The 21,002-nt window shown below is 38.8% G+C and overlaps 1 protein-coding gene across 1 annotated transcript in view; it reads left to right on the top strand.

Moving 5' to 3' along the window:
* The window catches only part of LOC134813414 (uncharacterized), a 31,658-nt gene extending 11,474 nt beyond the window's left edge, over positions 1–20,184 (top strand). The window contains exons 3-5 of the mRNA XM_063821174.1: positions 18,328–18,444; positions 18,686–18,803; positions 19,011–20,184. Coding sequence (XP_063677244.1) covers positions 18,328–18,444; positions 18,686–18,803; positions 19,011–19,256 — 481 coding nt within the window. The 3' untranslated portion in view covers positions 19,257–20,184. The remainder of the gene's footprint in view (positions 1–18,327; positions 18,445–18,685; positions 18,804–19,010) is intronic.
* Positions 20,185–21,002: the final 818 nt, after the last annotated feature.

The raw sequence follows: 21,002 nt of genomic DNA, 5'->3' as shown, positions 1-21,002 counted from the left end.
GTTCAAACCCTTCTCGTTGTCCTTGGAGAATCTTGTCTCCTAAATCATTCGTAGCGCGTCTATTGAAATTTTCCAAATGACTTAGAATCGCACATTTTTCGTCGACTCCATCATATTGGTTGGGATAATTGACCCCGTTCGAATGACTTCCGGGTACACTCTTCATCCCCATGATATCGGATTTGAGTTTGCTGAGTTCTTCGCTGTGTCTAGCCTGTATTATGCGTATCTCGTTGGATTGGTTCGGCTCGTTGTTTTTCATTCTTGCGAGCTCGCTTTTTAAGTAGTTAACCTCCTTGGCTGAATCAGCTATCTGTTTTTCAAGTTCAAGGGTCTTGGATCGAAAAACCTTTTCTGCCGTTGCTCTGTGAGCTTGGTCTTGGATACGTTTCCGTTCTTTTTCTCCTTCTATCATTCTGTCCATGATATTGTCGATAGAGTTTTGCTGAATATTTAGGGTATCAAATATTGTTTTGTTTTTGTTGACCAGCGTGGCTAGAGATTTCGAGCTGGTTAGTGGGGCGCTGGAGTTGAGTTGACTGGCTAAGGAGGACAGAACTGAATCTTGGTTTGCTAGCTTTTCTTGGAATTCTAGTAAGTTCTGCTCAAGGAGTCGTATTGAGTTTTCTATCGATTCGTGAGTGCTGCAAGGGACCTTAATTTTGCCGGGGGTTAAGATCTGTCTTGCTTTCCTCGTCTTCTTAACTTTGACCTTTACTTTCTTTTCTGTATTCTGCGTCTTGCCCTGTGCACTGTTACTGGAGCTGTTGTTCGAGTTACAGCTTTTGTAGCCCTTTCTGCTAGAGGCATTGCTGAGTTCAGAAGATATTGACTCAGAGTCAGTCTCAGAGTTAATGAGATCTGGAGGATTTGCCTTTCTAGCTTCGCGCCCAATAGTGTTGACGTGGTCACGCAGCAGTTTCTTTTTATTGTCAACAGGAGTTTGCGGGTTGAAGTTTATTTCAAACCTTTTGAGTTCTCGATCTAGCGAATCAACTGCCATTTTCTCGACCAGACTAGTTATGAGAGGTGCTGACGGGTACGTGCTGTATTTGTTGTCAATCACAAGGTTAAAAAACGCTTTAATTGCAGTTTGACTTCGCTCGTTTGTTTTCTGACTGGTTAGGCCACAAAGGTCTATCCACTTGTTGAGATTCTTAGACGAGGCACTGTTAAGAATCTTGTCGCAGGTATCTCTCGAGAAAAATCGCAGTTGTTTTTCAACAATGGTGGTGTCGTCTTGTTTATCTTGTGAGTCGGGCAGACTTCCGTTGTCACCCTCACAATGAAGTTGTTCAGGGGCGGGGACGTTGCTTGCTAAACCAGTTATCCCTTGTACTGCGTCAGTTAGGGGACTACAGTGGGTGTTTTCAGGAGCTGGTTGGAGAACAATTGGCGTCCTGTGTCGTTTGCGTTGCAGTTGTACTAGTAAGTGAAAATCTAGTTCATCCTCGAGGGGTTTTTCTATAGCCAGGCTAATGCTCATATCCCTTCTGGTCTTTTCTAGGACGGATAAGGCTGTAAGGTTGCCTAGGCATAGGTCAAAGACATCCATCAGGTCGTTGTTGAATCTCTTTGGTATGATGTTAACTGCACGTTCTCGGCCTAAATGGAGTAACACTAGTGCATCAGTGACTTCTTCGTCTCCCTGTAGTGTGATAGGAACCTTGTCGCTCCTTCCAAGTAGACTAGTAACTCTGAGCGAGTTAAAGGCAGTGGAGGGCGATTCCAGGTTTGTGTCGTGGTAATGACGATTGAGTTTAACCAGCAATTTTGACAGAATATCTGCCTTATCATCATTTTCAATAGCCTCTATGTCTGACAGGTTCCAGGTTAAGCTGATGCATTTGCTGTGGGCTTGTTGCTCAAGGAGGTGTACTTCAGACGCGAATAATCTGGTTGATTGGTATTTCTCATTGAGAGCATTTTCAAGAGCAGCGACAAGATTGACTGGCGTGACGATCTCATCATCTTTAAGGAAATCTTGTTTAATATGGATCAGCGTGTTCCTACCTGGAGAGCAGTCATGGTACCCTTCGTCGTCAATTCTGATACACTCGAGTTTGCGGGGTGACTCAAAGAGGTCCTGTGAGTCAGCTGCGGATTCAGAGAGGTACCGTCTTTTAACGGGCGTGTCACTTGCAAACTCATACTCAGTCTGTGCTCTGAGCTTCCTTTTCAAAATCGCAGAAGGTTGCTCATGTTGAAAGATACTCCCTACAGACTTGCTCCTTGAACGAATTTGAAGAGTTCGTGAACGAGGTGAGAGCAAGTGTTCATGTTTAGGGCTGTGTAAAAGAACAGGAGTAATCGTTGGTTTTCCTGTTCCTGTATAGTATTCACCGTCTGTATTCGGGTCGTTTTGTTTCTTGACGGGGGTAATCTCGATCGTTGGCAGTGGTCTGGATGGCTTGCTTCTGGGTTTCGGGGTTATAACGAGATCACCTCCTTTACCTAGGGATATACTCACGCTAAGATCGATTGTATCGTCTAGATCTAAATCCGAGCTGATTGAGTGGTTGCCGAATAGGGACAGATTTCCCAGAGTTTCAAATAACTGTTGCGATATTCTTCCTAAAATGGTCTTGTCCAGCATTTCGACTTTCCCTGTTGGGGGGATCGGACTCACACACAACGGTGGGTTGATCGGTTCGGAGTCTGATTCACATCTACTGAGGATCTTCGTTTTGCTTCGCTCCTCACCGTCCTCGCCGTCTTCGTCATCATCATTGTTTGATTGGGAGCTTCCTGGGTTTGACTTTCTAACAAGGCCAACTCGTGCTGTAGCACGATTGGTTCTGTCATTAGACGTAGATTTCGAAGCTTGGCTGCCGGATGAAGAGGAGGACTTGTCATCATCGCCTTTGGAGGTCCTCTCTGAATCTGACAGGGATGTCGAGGGATATTGGGTTAGTGATTGCTCCCGGCTAGCAGCTGTCGTGTGAAACTCTGACTCTGTGTCAGGTATTGGTACAACACACACATGCGAGTAGTGGTGTATACATGTTTTGACGTTGTTTGACGAAAGAGCGGTCAAAAGCAAATGAGGACGCAATACAGGCAAGAAAGGACAATCTCTTGACAAATGAGTATTCGGTTTCGGACAGACTAGTAGGTAGCAGTGCGACTGATTGTGTTCGCGAACTGATATTACGTATCTGCACTGGTTTACACTGACAGTTGAACTGCAGATAGCGCGATTAGTTAGCATATCACGTGACGTGCTGGTATCGGTGTTGATTTGTATGTCACGTGACATACTGGTTGCATCGCGCTCAGAAGTTGGGTTCAAGTTTCTGATGATGGGGAGATAGCGTGCCGCTGTACCGACAGGCAGCACACTTCTCACATAGCATGTATATCCGATATTATACATAGTGTGTAATGTATAAGGCTGCTGCTGCTGAGCAGCATCTGCTCTCCCGGAAATAGCGGTTAATTTAGCAGGGTAAGTATTGCTAAATTCCCCACTTGTTGAGAGGTGGTTAGCACAGGCTACCATCTCGGAGCACAGGGTGCGAGAGGCCAGCTGTTCTGGCCTGCGCTGCGGAACGTTTTTACCAGTGTCAGAGCTTACTTTAAGATTTGCTTTTTCTAAGCAGTAAGCTAGACACATCATGATGTTGGTAATTTTATTAGCAGCACATATTGTGTAAATAGCAAAATAGAACGTGTACACACAGGCGGATAACTCAGTGTACAATATTACACATAAAGCACTGCACACATGTGTGTGGAAAATGTGGAGTGTAACAAGGGCATAAAATGATCTCGAAACTTCCGCCTTACTCATGGTCATTTTGCAAGGACTCAGCTGCTCATTATCTTGTGTCCCCTTTCTCCTTGCTGTAGTCTCCTTGCTGCTGTTACTGTAGATTAGCTTTTCACATGTTGTTGTGTTTCCAGCTTCACTTGTCCTCGGAGAGTTGGAAAGTGTGGTTAGTTTGAGAAACAAAGAACAAGGAATTTTACTGGCACTGGGATCGCAGGTTTGTAGTAGTGATAGTGGTTCAACAGCAGGGGGGTTAAATGATGGGGGAAGCTTACACTGGTGAGCCAGACTCGGGTGGCTTTTAGGAGAGGAGAGTAGGACCGCCCTTACGGGCGGTACCACCGAGCCTGGGTAGGGATATGTAGGGAAGGAGGAATAAAGGAGTTGGGAAAAGTAAGAAAGTGGGGACTTACTCTCTGATAAGAGGCCCAGGTGGTTTTCAGGAAAGAATGGGACCTGGGGGCAAGCCCCAGGTACCACCGGGCCCGGGTCTTGCACGTTGCGTTGGAAGGTGATCTTTGTTCTGGAACTTTCTGGAACTATTGAAGAGCGGTGAAATTGTAACAAAACAAAACGTGCGCGTGATTTGTCTAGCTATATTGTAGCAACCCTGGTGTATAGTATAGGGTTGCTAGAGGCAATGTCTAGCTATATTGTAGCAACCCTGTTGTATAGTAGAGGGTTGCTAGAGGCAACGTCTAGCTATATTGTAGCAACCCTGTTGTATAGTATAGGGTTGCTAGCGGCAACGTCTAGCTATATTTTAGCAACCCTGTTGTATAGTAGAGGGTTGCTAGAGGCAACGTCTAGCTATATAAATATTGTAGCAACCCTGGTGTATAGTATAGGGTTGCTAGAGGCAACGTATAGCTATATTGTAGCAACCCTGGTGTATAGTACAGGGTTGCTAGTGGCAACGTCTAGCTATATTTTAGCAACCCTGTTGTATAGTAGAGGGTTGCTAGAGGCAACGTCTAGCTATATAAATATTGTAGCAACCCTGGTGTATAGTATAGGGTTGCTAGAGGCAACGTATAGCTATATAAATATTGTAGCAACCCTGGTGTATAGTATAGGGTTGCTAGAGGCAACGTATAGCTATATAAATATTGTAGCAACCCTGGTGTATAGTATAGGGTTGCTAGAGGCAACGTCTAGCTATGTAAATATTGTAGCAACCCTGGTGTATAGTATAGGGTTGCTAGAGGCAACGTCTAGCTATATTGTAGCAACCCTGTTGTATAGTAAAGGGTTGCGATCATTTTTGATTGTGGAACAAGTAATACAGCGTAATAATATGTATAAAATAATATTGAGAATTTAACTTTGACAAAAGCTTATAATTTTTGACACTTTCAAGTCTGACAAATCTTTCTTAAGATCACTGGATCAAGTGGTCTCGGCAGTAATTTATCCGACTTGAAGGCGTCAAAAATTATTTAAATTATCCAAGATAATCGAAAAACAAAAGAGGAATAAAAGTATCTGAGCGCACAATTGAGTTGTATACTGAGAAATAAACAATCTGGTCTGTGAGAAGAGTGTGATAGAAATGCAGCTCACTGTAATCAGAGGCTGGCTGTCATACAATAATTAGCAGTAATAACTTGATTAGAATATAATGTGAAGCGAAGCTACCATCGGCAATTACCTTGGAATGCAAAAATAGCGGTTCTTTATGCTACAATTCTGATATGACAGCTTATTTTGTTGAAGTTTTCAGCGAAAATAAATAATCAAGAAGAAGTTTTTTAGGACTCCGTATTTGATACAAGTTAGAAATGGTTTCAGTCGAACTGAAGTTAAATATTTAAACCTGCCCTAAAGTCAGCCAGGCTTTTAACACACCCTCACCCTGTGCAATGTGGATAGTTCTACGTAAATACAATCTAAAAATAATCACAGAAATGACACCGTTTGTAATTCCACCAGTTTGTAAAAACCACCATATTGTAACCAAATATAGGATTTACGGATGACCTTTTTGTCCTAGCAATTATCATTGCAATTATCCTTGAAGGTACCGATCACTTAGGTTCCCACTGAAGTGATCGGTACTCTCATGGAAGCGGTAGAGGAATGCACCTAAATGATATGAAGGGAGACGTCTAGGCTCACCAAAGAGGAAAATTATAATTGCTGGTTAACAGGTTACCCTTTAGCCAGGCACAGTATGCCGTAAAGTGAGGCTTCAACTTCTCACCAAATACTTTTAACAAATTACTGTCACGTACAGCTGCGGTGGTGTCATTTTTATCAATATTTTTGAGTTAAAAATGTGTGCGATTAACTAATCAACCACCCGCAGTGACTGTTCGAATTAGTAAATCCGTGTCATCGGATATTAATTCCTAAGAGTAAAAATAATCAGAATAGCAGAACGAGATAAATGATAAATGAGTAGAATATTTTAGATACACCTAGCGTTATGTATGCCTCCGTGGCATTGTCTCCAACAATTGAGTAGAGAATGTTGGACTCTAATTTTACAGCAGAAACCATAATTTATCAGTCGTCTTCTACTGCTCGAAAAGATCCTTTATCAACAGCTCTGAGCCATTAGATGTTTTATGCTGAAGATGTAAATATTTCTTGCATTCTGTAGTCGAAGTTCAAGACGAATTGTTTCAGCTCTTTCATCCGCCAGAAATATAAAATCGGGTTCAGCGCCGCATTTAACACCATGCAGAAAAGATTAGACATAAACCACCAGTAAAATCTCATGAACTCTGCCGATTTCAGCAGTGTAGTATTGTTGAGAATCCTCACAGTAACGAAATACAAGACTCCATTTGTGAAAGCCGCCAAATTACAAGCCAGAAACACTGCTGTAAAGTAGGATATCGTCACGGATGCTTGAAAGTTATTTTTCCTCGATAGTGATTGAAGATCTTTTTGTCCGGTTGTAAGTTTGGTAATTGTAACAGTGAAAGCCACTGTTATTATTATCGGGGGAATGCCAATGCAGATATTGTAGTGGATGCCGTATGCAATACCCAAGAGGTGATTTTGTGACACCAGATAACAGAATGGATCGTTCTTTGTGAAGACCGACATGGCATTGTAATAGTTTACTGTGAACCACAGCATCAAATACGCCGCGTAGACAGGTATCGATAGAATAACAGCTCTTTTATTAATTCTAAAGAAAGGAAACATGATGGCTAGAGTTCTTGAAACCGACATTAACAAGACCAAGAACATCGACATATGTTGTAGAAAGAAAAATATCGGGTACCAGAATGAGCAAAAGGTAGGATTGTCCATTATCCCAGGGTTCCGTTGGTTAAACAGAACTGCAGCTACAGGTAGGTGGAAGATGCTGGTAACACTGTCGATACAGCATGATGCTATGTACAGGTTAACTGATAAGCTTCGTCCTGGTTTAGAAAGAAAGTATCTCAGAGACAAAATGTTGCCTGGAAATCCCACCAAGAAGCAAACACACAATACTGTCGCCAGTAAGACATCGCAGATTCTGTAGTGGAGTTTCTCCAATGTTTCTGCGTCTTCCATAATAGAACCTGTTCCTGACAAATTATAGCATCGTCAAAATATTGTTCTTATAAATCTACCTGACTGTCACGATTCGTAATAGTTTCTGCAATAAATCAAACCAAAACAAGAATTTCGCCGCGGTAACACCACGCACGATCAAATTTCCCTACTGCCTACAATGTTATTGTTCTACTTTATTGTATCCCAGAGTGGTGTTTGGCGCACGTGATAATCGTTTATATTATATAAGGCGTGCAGAACTTGAAAAATTCTGCGCGCATCTGAGGTGTCGCCGTCGATCTGTATGTGGTTTGGTTGTAGATCATTTCATACTTTGCGCGGTTTTGTTTCGTGTTAATAGCAATAACGATGCGTATCACGTCACCGGTCACGTCATATTACTGCATCGTATGCCAACTTTATTGACTTATGACTGTAATAAAATATTCTGCCTCGTCTTAGTTATTATTTTTATCTAATATAAACTAATACATTTTGATGCTTACTCGACACATTTATACTTATAAAATATAGCACCATCGATTTTCGAGCCTTTTATTTGATATACGATTCTTTAAAAGCATACCGCAATCTTGATATTAGCTTCTTGAATGTAAATGTAAAGTAACATCTGTTCTCAACTATGTATTCCTATGCTTTTTACCATTCAGTGTCGATTAACTGTATAATAATTAGCCACGAGTTTATCAGCTGATATCATAATTTTATTTGTTTTGACTTGCTGAATTTTATCACTCGGTAATTAATTAAGCTTGTCTCACCAAAATAACACTTAAATTTATGATTGATCCGTGTGTAACAGTCGTCAAGCACCAAAAACTGGTTGCTATGCCTGTAATTAATTAACACATAACTGGCGTCGCGCGCGCAAAATAGACTCCTTATATACACATAATTATAGGGGAGTGGTCTATATTGCGAAGGAGCAGACTTTTGTCGACATCGTAGGACCGTCGGGCCACCTCATATATCCAAACCCGATTACTTATTCCCTACGATCTTTTAATAGTCTTCGGCAAGAGTAGGGAAAAAAATTGAACTTTACATTCATCCATTCAAAATAAAGCTAGTTTGATATTCATTATTCATCGAATAAAAAATCATAAATTTAAATTCTGTCTCATTTGAGGCTGAGATAAGTCACAACTCACAACATATTTGTTAGTGTTACATTGTGCTAATAGTGTATGGAAGTTTAAGATCGCACAACCTGAAGACCTTTTAATTGTTCTATTTTAACTAACACTTTTCCTCAACAAATACAGGTACAAGAAAATTAACATCACAGGTACTCACATCAGATGGCTAACATGGCTACTATCAGGACACAGCCCACTAGCATACTTCCAGACGGTAGCAAACAACTCCAAATTCGAAACACAAGACTGTGAACACTGCCCAGGGGAAGCAGAAGCATCACAACACTTCCTATGTGAATGCATCCAGCTGATGACAACTAGAATGAGGATATTTGGTAAACCCATCCTAACAATTGAGGAACTCATCAATAGTAAACTCGACCACATTATCAAATTCGTGGAACAGTCAACAAGGTTTGATAGAGGCGATCTATTTGGATAAGCATCTAGGACATACACCAAGGTTCATAAACAATCATACATTAGACCCACACAGGACTATCTCAGATAGTGACACATATTCAGGTGTGGACCATGCTCGGAAGTCCCTCGCCTGCCCGCCAAAGAAGTTCATCTGAAGTGGGTTTGCTCTGAGCAAGGTAGTAACAGCTATCAAGACTCCAGAGGTCTGTTGCGTTGATATCTATTATTCTATGTTTTTGTATATACTTAGGGAGTCCTGGAGTGTGGCTAGCAGGAGTCACACTCTGTGGGCACGGCGAGAAGGCCTCCCTCTTCACTAGGAGGCCAGAAACCGTTGACCAAAACAGAGAGAGAGTGTTCTATTTTAAGAGACTAACGCACAAACTTTTTATGATCCTAGTCAAAAACCATGAAAACATCAAATAAAAATATTTTATCTTTAAATTTGTTTGCAGTAATCGATCATTTAGATGATCTGAATCGTAAATCTTAAAGTTTGTTAGTCCTTGTTTTGTTTGTAAAAAGATCTATTATCTTTATATACTGAAAAAGACCCCTGTGGAGTGATAGGAGGACGTGCTTGATACTGTTGTCCTGAAGCGATCCCAGCCAAACCTACTCAAAGTACTCAAAGTAAGTAAGAAAACTTACCTTACGACTTAATATACCTTACCTGGACCTTGCGAACATTAACCTCATGAAAAGATGGCAATTGACGAAGCGAACAAAATTTTGATTCATTCGGTGAATGTGTCTGAGATTAGACAGTTTTTGGGTTTTTCCAAATAGTTTCTGATTATTCTGATTTGCGACAAATGATATTGCACTGTTAGGATAAACGACGTTTCAAAGTAACAACTTCTTATTCATGCTCAAATTATTTGTTATATAGTAGTGTTGAAAGTATTAAAACTCTGAGATTAGTTACATACGTTAGATCGAGTTTTATTATTAACAAAATTTTATTATTAAAAATTTTATTATTAAAAAAATTAGAGACTAATAACAGAAATTTTAATGAAAGACATCTACAAAATATTATGACTAAAGCTCTGTTTATAGCAAAAAATTGACAGCAACATAGATACAACAACTGTCCTTAGTCTTCACTCTGCACTTGTCAATGGCCGGTAGTACCAAGAAGAATGAAACCTAAGCTGCACGGCCTTACAATTCCTCCCAGGCAGCTATAGGAATAATAGTATGTAAAATATAAATCAAGAACTTACTCTGTGAATGTGCACAATTAAATATATAAACAAAAAATAAAGTAAGTGGTATAAACTAAAAAACAGGTGCGTTACTCCTCTTAAAGTTTTAGGACGTGATATCACAGCTACGAACGCTCTGCTATTTAGTGAACACTGTAAACATATTTTAGCTCATTATAATCCTGTGCGGGAAGTGGTTGTTAAATAGTTTTAAAGTGGTCGATAGTTGGGATGTAGTTGTTATAGCTGATAATTTGAGTTGGTATTGGCGAGATCATATTACCATTGCGCATCTTGACCTGAGCATGAGCCTCTTTAACTGTTCTGGCAACAACAGCTGACTCCAAGAAAGCACGTTATAGGCACACCTAGACCTCGATATTCAATGGTAAGATACCTAAGTTGGGCCACATCGCCATGCTGGCAAACGCCTCCGGGGGTTTTAAAAGAAGAAAAACAAGTAGTTATACCCAAAAGAAAGTTCATCGTCAGTCCAAATCTAATTTAAGCGACTACAATTATGTCCGCTCACGAAATTTCCGTCCAATTAAAAATGATATCCGCCCAAATTAATTACAATTTCTAATAATATCTAAATCAAATTACCTACTTTCTGATCCCTGAAAGTGAAACTGCTCACACTATTTAACAGAAACGAAAGTGAGCGTGTGGTATAAGATATTACTGTTGGAGTTTTAGACAATGATATAACTTGTGATTTACGAATGTTTTAACGATATATTATATAAACATACGTTAGCTCATTAGAATCCTAGAAGTAGACGGGAAATGGTTATCAACGTGGTCACTAGTCGGTCTCCGACCGACTATAGAGACCACTTTGATAACCGGGTCGGAGTTAATTGTCATATAACTCGATAATATGTTATGAAGTCATGATATTGTTGAGATTATAAGGTATATCTTGGTATATCTTGGTCAGCATTTATCTATAAATACAAAAACAAGCTTTAGACTTTAGCTGCATCTATAAATACAAAAACATGCTTTAGACTTTACTTTTAGCTGCATCTATAAATACAAAAACATGCTTTAGACTTTAGCTGCATCTATAAATACAAAAACATGCTTTAGACTTTAGCTGCATCTATAAATACAAAAACACGCTTTAGACTTTAGCTGCATCTATAAATACAAAAACACGCTTTAGACTTTAGCTGCATCTATAAATACAAAAACACGCTTTAGACTTTAGCTGCATCTATAAATACAAAAACACGCTTTAGACTTTAGCTGCATCTATAAATACAAAAACACACTTCAGGCTTAAGCTAAATATGTATAATTATAAATAAAAAGCGCGCCGAGGGCGTTTTGTGATAAGTTGTGGTTTTTAACACAAGCAACGATAATGTTTAAATATGAGATTTATTGCCAGGTCATAAAACCCTAACGTTACAAAACCCTAACGCATCTGTTTTTAGATGGGTCGGGTTATAGAGGTCCATACAGATGCATTAGTCATGAAACCTACAGTTCATTAGTCCTTGAGTTTTATTTGTATAGAGGTGTTCTGTACTCTTGACCAGTTTTTGTCATATAGACATAGTTGTAATGACACTAATGTTTAATAAATCGCGGTGTTAGGTACCTTCAGTGGATCTGTTTTCAGTTGGGTCGGTATAGGGCGTGAATTCTGATAATTTTTTGTAGTAATCGATCATTTAGATGATATGAATCGTAAATCGTAAAGTTCGTTAGTCCTTGTTTTGTTTGTAAAGAGATTTATAATCTTTATATTCTGAAAACTTACTCCTTCATAAATATAATCTTTCTATACTTTTTAAAACTCCTCACCCCAGGCGGTGTTTGTAATCCAAACTACAGATCAACGGGTAATAAGGTTATGAGTATTGCTGAAATATATATATATATATATTTCATGGCTGGACTTCTACACAATAAAAGAAAGCGGTTGTGATTAGATCTTCGAAAGTCTTTACATCGTTTATTTACATCAATTCTGAGAAATTATATCATTAAAGTAACTACAACAAATACGAATCATATACAATTGAGAATAAATACAAACTAAAAGCAGTGGGAAAATCTGATGAACTGAAATTTAAAAAAGAAACTGAAAGCCGTTAAAAATGTACTCTTATCTTATCTCTTATCTAAATACTGATAACTGATTCTCGGAAAATCACTTAAAATCACAACAAAAACCTGTAAAATTTATATTTAGGTAAAAAATGTATTATGCACGTCTCTGGAATAATGGTATAACTAAATAAAATCTACAAAATATACTAAAACTAAAACTAAGCTCCGGCAGATTTAAAAAGTAGATGGTTACTATCAAGGGTGTTCATACCCCCAAACCGTTCAAGGGTTTTCAATTGGGTCTGGTAGAACCCCTCTCTAGCTTCCATAGCCTTTTCTTTGTCTGCTTTACTAATATTAGGCTCAAATACTAAAGCGTCTACTATAATGACAGAAAGGTGCTTACTAAGTGAGGAATTATAGCAGGCTATGGTACTAAAATCTAAATCATGATCAATATCTAAAAAATGGTTAACTAATTTACAACTTCTTATACCTTTCTTTATGTGACTCTTATGGTTAGAGAATCTCTTAGGGAGATTTGAGGTAGTATAACCGACATACGACTGTTTACAAGTCTTACACTCCATTAAATAAATGAGGTTATAACTCTGACAAGATATATACTTAGTTATAGGGAAAACTTGTTTAGAATGGTGACTACTAAAATTGGAACAGGGGGACAGGAAATTTTGCTTACAAACATAACATTTACCACAAGCATGGCACCCTGGGTCGACAGCCCCGGGAACCGCCCTTAGACTTTCGGAGTCTGGTTCCTGGATCTGGCTTGCAGTTGTTTCTCTCTCATTATCACAGTTTAAAGTTCCACTGGCACGGTACTTATTGTGTACAAGCATGCCACCGATAGTTTGATTCTTTCGATGACTCACGAATACACTGTCCGCACGTACCAGCTTCTTCAGGGCCGGATCAAGGTTGAGAAGGTGCTTATACTTATGGATAATGCCCCCCATGTTGGGAAGTGCTGGATTTTGATCCATCACCATGGGTATTAAACAGGCAGTCGACTCATCCTTGTCTTTAAGGGTATACAAGTTTTTCCTATTAGCTATATCACTAAATTTGTTAAAGGCATCTTCTATAATACTGGAATGATAACCTCGGGCTAGAAGGTAACGTGTATAGACCTCTCTCTGCTCCAAGAAGTTAGTGTCTTCACTGTTGTTCTGTCTCACCCGCCTCGCCACTCCAAAAGGTATGTTTTTTACAACATGGTTCCTATGGCATGACGTGGGGATAAGGTAGCAGTGGGTGTCACTAGGTTTAGAGTAGAGTTTGGTGTGGACAACATCACCAACAGCATAGACATAGGTGTCTAGAAACTCAACGCCGTCCCTAGAGTAGTCGTAAGTAAACAAAAGGTTTGGGTGGATACTATTGAGCCATTCCATGAATTGTAATAATTCCTCAACAGTACCGGGCCAAGCCATATAAATGTCATCACGTAATCTACCCCAGAATGCTGGTCTATGAGGCGGGCCATATTCTAGATCTCCTTCGTTAACTAAAATATCAATCTTATCCATAGCACAATCAGCATACTCACATGAGTTCTTAGGACCCATCGCTGCTCCACGCTCCTGGCGGTATGTTATACCGTTAAATGAAGCAATGTTGTAATCAAGAGTAATTTCTAGTGCACTAATAATGCATTCTGTACTAAACAATTGATCACCACTACTCCTTTTATTCAGGTGCTTAGTGCATTGTTGGATCCCCATATCCCTAGGAATGTTGGTAAACATGTTAGATATATATATATATCTATCTATATATATATATGCAATATATATATATATATATATTGCATGCATAAAACTAGTTTAAGTCACCAATGCACAATCTGAAGTTTGTGAACCTCAACTAAGCCTTTCACTTGTTATAGCTATAAACATTGATATCCATTTACTATTATCATGTACCCCAGATAATAAAACATTGGGTTAGATCCCTTTGTTGGATACCTGGGCGTGGCTTTGGCAGCTGCAACTTATCCCTAGTATAGTAGTAGTAACAATTAACAATAGTAGCGGGCATGGAAGTTATAAACGTTGTGATCTGACCATTAAAATCAGCTTGAACCAGTTCAGCAGGGTGGAGTAAGGAGATCCCATGCTAGGAATTTCACAATATCCTAGCAAGTTGTGGATATTTTACGCCTCAAAATTAAGCTAACTCAGTTAGCAACTACTGTTTTAAAAAACCTTATACAGAATATTTCCGGAGCACGCACCTGATCGGTAGTACTCGAGTATATCTGGCATTCTTAAGTACTGGTATTGTAAATATAGTGCATATACTTGGACACGTTTTGCGATAGGTACTTGTAAATTAGACCGCATGGCTAAGCGGTCCATTTTCCAGCTTCCTACTCAGTTGTAAGTTATACCTTGGCCAGAACAGAGAGAGAGATACCTTGGCTAACTCTAAGTGGTACCGGATACGTGTAAAACTAAGTAGGAAACTGGCAAGATCAAGTGCGCACTACAGTACGATTACCCAAAATGGTACTGTTTTCTATTTTTCAAGAGGTCCAAGCTTTTCATGAAGTTCTTAAGCTAAGTAACATTATCTCACGTCATTTTATCTCAAGTTAAATGTTAAGATCTAAGTTGTTAACTTTTCCCATTTTTACTTTGGGATCGTTTAAGTAGCTCACTTGTCACCATCCCCTTTCGTAAACCGCTTTGCAAATCGATAAATTTCGCAAACATTTCCAAATCCACTGTAAAAAGCACCCATAAAACTGCTGGGGGTATACTTTAATATGGTCATCCCCCCTCCTCCCCACTGCTGAGATACTAACCAAACTGCTGACTGATCAGAAATGAAAGGGAGTGATATTATTGTACAGCGCAACTTCAGAATTTTGAAATTGCGGACATTTCTGGCATGAATGCATGATACCATAGTGATCGGTCTAGTTTTGTATAAACACTACCTATCGTTTACATAAATTACACCATTATTACAATACTGATTGACCCTTCGACCAATCAAAAGTTGCTCTTTCAAGACATTGGTGTGGTGGTTAGTCACGTGCCACAATGTTAACCTTTGGTTGGTGGATCTTCTTCCGATGCAAAGCTTTAAATTTATGCACGAGCTGACACACAGTCGTTAGTGTCTCGTGGTCCTTAACAACTATTGGCTGAGCCGCAACCCCATATTACGCAAGACAACAGATAAAACTACAACGTTTATTATTACGACGGAAATAGACAACAGATAGATAAAGGTTCTGGTAACACATCTGTTTTGTGATAATTACGGAGAGGTTATTATAATTATGCGGAGAAGTTATAATTATGCGGAGAGGTTATAATTATGCGGGGAGGTTATAATTAAGATCACGTAAACACACGACCCACTTCCTAGCATCCACAGAGCCTACGTTATTTACAGCGTAGTGGACCCATTTCTGAAAAGTAAAACAAAACATCTACCGAGTTAACCAAATTAATAGTAAATATTAGGGAGGAGTATATTTAGTAACTCAGGAGTGTGTCACTGTTAGGGGGTCCATTGCCATCCTTACATTTTGATTAGCAAAAATAACGGAACTAAGACTAATTTAGCTGAAGTTACGCGATAAGCTTAAAAGTTAAACACCAAGTCAAATATCGTTTTAAGTGTTGAAATGCTGCTTTTAAAAATAAATTCTAGCTTTTATTTGATTGCTCCAATTTCACATGTATTGGAAATTTGATGATTACCTTACACTTATACTAACAGAAAGAAGTTGACCAAGTCTAACTCAATGTCAAACACATCTACAGTGTCTTACAATACTGATAAACTGGGAGAGCCTCACTACAGAATCTGTGATGTCTTACTGGCGCCAGCATTGTGTGTTTGCTTCTTGGTGGGATTTCCAGGCAACATTTTGTCTCTGAGATACTTTTTATCTAAACCAGGACGAAGCTTGTCAGTTAACCTGTACATAGCATCATGCTGTATCGACAGTTTTACCAGCATCTTCCACCTGCCTGTAGCTGCAGTTCTGTTTAACCAACGGAACCCCGGGATAATGGACAATCCTACCTTTTGTTCATTCTGGTACCTGATATTTGATTTTCTACAACAGATGTCGATGTTCTTGGTTTTGTTAATGTCGGTATCAAGAACTCTAGCCATCATGTTTCCGTTCTTTAGAATTAATAAAAGAGCTGTTATTCTATCGATACCTGTGTATGCGGCGTATTTAATCCTAAGTTTCTTGATCACACACATTTCAGCATACACGTTGTTTACAAAGCCAAATATTTTATGTTTCACTAATCCAAAAGATTATTTCTTGGGTTTGGTGTATGAAATAAGTTACAATATTTGTATTGGCGTTCCTCCAATATTAATAACCGTGGCTTTTATTGTGACGATGATAAAACTGAGAAAAGAACAAAACTATGTCCAATCAGCATCAAAGAAAAATATGTTTCAAGCTTCTGTGACGATATTCTATTTTACAGCAGTGTTCCTGGCTTGTAATTTAATAACTTTCGCCGGCTGTCTCTTGTATCTGATTACTGTGAAGATTCTCAACGATTGGGACCTATATTACGCAATCGAGTTCATTTTATTTTATTGGTGGTTTTTGTCGAGCCTCTTCTGCATGGTGTTAAATGCAGCACTGAACCCGATTCTATATTTCTGGCGGATGAAGGAACTACGGTTGTTCATTTTGACCTTAACACATCAGTAGAGTTAAACCAGTAAATGTAGCTGCTAATTCATGTAGCGCTCACGGAGACGTCGGAAGAACCGGGGGGTTATCTTCAACAACACTGCCTCAATATTGGACCGGGGGTTATCTTCAACAACACTGCCTCTGCAATATTGGACCGGGGGTTATCTTCAACAACACTGCTTCAATATTGGACCGGGGGTTATCTTCAACAACACTGCCTCAATATTGGACCGGGGGTTATCTTCAACAACACTGCCTCAATATTGAACCGGGGGGTTATCTTCAACAACACTGCCTCAATATTGAACCGGGGGGTTATCTTCAACAACACTGCCTCAATATTGGACCGGGGGTTATCTTCAACAACACTGCCTCAATATTGGACCGGGGGTTATCTTCAACAACACTGCCTCAATATTGGAACAGGGGTTATCTTCAACAACACTGCCTCAATATTGGACCGGGGGGTTATCTTCAACAACACTGCCTCAATATTGGAACAGGGGTTATCTTCAACAACACTACCTTAATATTGGACCGGGGGTTATCTTCAACAACACTGCCTCAATATTGGACCGGGGGTTATCTTCAACAACACTGCCTCAATATTGGAACGGGGGTTATCTTCAATTCTTCAACAACACTGCCTCAATATTGGACCGGGGGGTTATCTTCAACAACACTGCCTCAATATTGGACCGGGGGTTATCTTCAACAACACTGCCTCAATATTGGACCGGGGGTTATTTTCAACAACACTGCCTCAATATTGGACCGGGGGGTTATCTTCAACAACACTGCCTCAATATAGAGAGAAAACCATAGAGTTAAACCAGTAAATGTAGCTGCTTTATGTGCTCAAATAGCGCTCTTATATTGGGAATTATCTACAGGACAATGGACAATGGACATACTTCTATCACGATTCACCTAGCGAGATTAATTTGTAAACCACTATTCGAATAAGGCAATTGGTTTTTAGTTATAAATTTCACGATGACTGATGAGTAATATTTTTAAAACAACATTTCATCAATATTTAAGAAATTTAAGAATTTTACTTTGAAAAAACCCATATAATAGGCAATCTATCATTTGTACTTCATGTATAATAATTATGAATAATACAATTCCTAAACTGCTTAAACTGAAATGTTCCAATCCAAGCTTAAAAACAGAAAATCATTTTATTTTTATTGGATCCCGATCAAAATAAGAATTCTTTGGGTTGAATCAGTGCCATTTTCTCTCCCCCCCGGCCCCCGGCCCCCCGGCCCCCGGCCCCCGGCCCCTACTAGGTCCTTCTCAGTGGTAACAAGCTAGTCCTGAAGCTAGTGGTGAAAATTTATGGTGCCGTCTAAAATGGTGGTCGGCAGAGAGATACCGCCACCACACCAAAAAATAAAATGCAAACATACGATGATGCGCAGTATAACGTAAAATTCAAAACAATAATAATTGATAACTAACTAAAGTTAACTTCAGATATGTGATAAGTGAGCTGGCTAAGTCGTACAGGACCCCTATTCCCTCCCAACAAACAAGAGACACCTTCTGTAAAACTACTCTTCTAATAGTTCTACTTACCTCCCTCTTCCTATTGTGAGTATTATTTTTAGGTAGTCGTGACTTGTGGGATTATTGAACTAGGATCTGACATAGTTTTTAAGCTTATCCTAACTTCCTAAGTCATATACCCTTATCTTATTGGTACAAAAAGATGCCAGACTTTTGGCGTTGTCGTCTGATCAGTTTACCAATTTATATCAGTTTACCCACTTTTGTCCTTATCACAATTAATTTTAATATTATTAAATTCTAATTACATGTACCCCCCCTACAGGTGTTATATCCCAACTCTAGTCTTCTATTTCCTGAACAGTTTAGAAACTTTAACTGATTCCAAACTCTCGTTCATTAGCAGTATCCCCGGCCAGAAATCGTTCATCACCTTGTTTTCGGTGAGACCTTCATAAAATCTAAATTTGAATATTTTGAATAGACTCAAACTCAGATACTCAACGAGTATGTTGTGTCCAGTTATTTAATGATCTAAATGATCGAAACAATGCTTGTCATCACAAGTTTTGTCACCGTAACTTTGAAAATCAATACAACATTTTAAACCATTTTAAACATTTAATATTTGTAATAAAAAATTTCTCCAGATCAAGTTCCTTATCCCGACCCTGTACCCGGCACTAGGGCCAGCCCTGCAATTCTGTGGAACGTACCGGCAGAGAGAGCGACAACGTCGAGCCACGTCATTCTTCATCAAGATGAGGCCCAGCCGATTAAACAGTACGTTTGCCATGTGGAGGAGAGCCACTAGATCCACCCAGGTGATGGGCCAGTCCCTGACTATGCCTGACGACCAGCAGAACAGTCCTCAGTTCACTCACACCCCCCTCTGAGAGCAGAGAGGCTCTGAGATCCACTCATCCACTGCTCAGTTTAATTTCAGAGTGAGGAGAATGGTACAATATGTGTCATATTATGAAACTGGAACAGTGGTTTTCTGCTGGAGTGTAGCCATGCTGGAATATGGGCTGTGTAATCGAAAGAGAGTACATCGGTGGATCGACCATTTGAGTGAAATTAGAACAACTAGAAACTGACGGACTATTTGGTTGAAATAGGATTAGAAATGAATATGTATTTGAAGTTTGAGAATGAGGAGCACCATGCCAGAAACACAATGTGTTGTAGCGTGTGTAAAAGAATGAGAGGAAGACAGTTTCTACGGCTATACATGAGATTTGTCTTGAGCACTTGCGGGACTTATATTTATTATGAAGAGTGAGAGTACGAGGAGACTGGTTGATCCTAGAAACTGATGGAAAATCCCGCGTACAAAAAAACCCTTAATATCGAGCTCATCTTTCAACCGACTTATTTGTAAATCTAATTTTATCCTTCTCATGACTTTATCCAGTCTCAAACCAATACAATTAGTAACTGGATGAGTTCGATACTTCTATGACACTTTGGGGTGTAAGTATAAAGTAGTGAATATTATAGATTGTAGTCTTTGCAGATTTTAAGAAAGTAAGTTGTGGAATGTAAATGAAAATGAACATTTTATGACCCTGATGATTTCATTCTATAATGTCAATCAACAAACTATTGAATAATGTATTAACATTGTAAAATGATTGGTTGATAAATTTTAGCTTCCTCAACTATACAATTGACTGTTATCCTAAATATATTTATTATTTGTATTTAATTATTGTATTAAAAAGGGGAAAGGCCATCTGATCTCGCGCTCAATCAATGGCTAGATGTCAATGTCAATGGCTAGACTGTATTTATGATACATTTATGTACATCTTAAGAACACAACGCCTTAAATTTTTTGAACAAAACCAAAGCATAAATAAAAGATTTGTATTTCAAATAAATATTGATTGATTCGATTTAATGGATTTAATTAAATAATTTATGAAATCCCTTATCAAGAATACTCACTAGATGGAGAAATGTAACCATACATTGACAATTAAATATCAATAATATTTGATGTTTATTCATATTGTATTTGTTATCACCACACTTTTATGTTTGTCGTGTGAAATTGTAGTTTTATTTGAATTTGTTGCAATTACCGGAATTTATTAGTATTTTTTCACTCTGTACACCAATTGTGCCACATGCCATCTATATTCTATAGTTGACTGACCAATTGGTCACTGGAGAAGAATTCAGTCAAAACTGTAAAATTTCGGTCCTGGAAATTTCATATTCAAAAACTGAAAATGGGACAGGGAATGGGACAATATGATTTTTTAATGTTCTTCGGGATATTAACTTCCAGTACCTCAATTTTGTTGATTTTGACTGACTAATTCGTTGCGGGTTTGTTTGTTTGGGGACCAGCTTTTGGTACACTGGTTAATTTTTTCTATAATATTGAAGTATTCTGTATTACATTAAAATTAGATAAATATAGATACCTGTAGGACATACCAACATTGAAAATATCCAAAAATTGAAACGATTAATGATTTCTATAATATTGAAATATTACATTAAAATTAGATAAAGATAGATACCTGCAGTAGGACATTCACATACCAACATTGAAAATATCCAAATATTGAAACGATGTACCGTAGCACACAACACAAAAAGTAAAACTACTAGCAACGTGTCCTCAT

Source organism: Bolinopsis microptera, chromosome 3 (assembly GCF_026151205.1).
Source record: "Bolinopsis microptera isolate Bmic1 chromosome 3, MBARI_Bmic_1.0, whole genome shotgun sequence".
NCBI classification, from domain to species: domain Eukaryota; kingdom Metazoa; phylum Ctenophora; class Tentaculata; order Lobata; family Bolinopsidae; genus Bolinopsis; species Bolinopsis microptera.
This window is presented reverse-complemented; position numbering and strand designations above follow the sequence as displayed.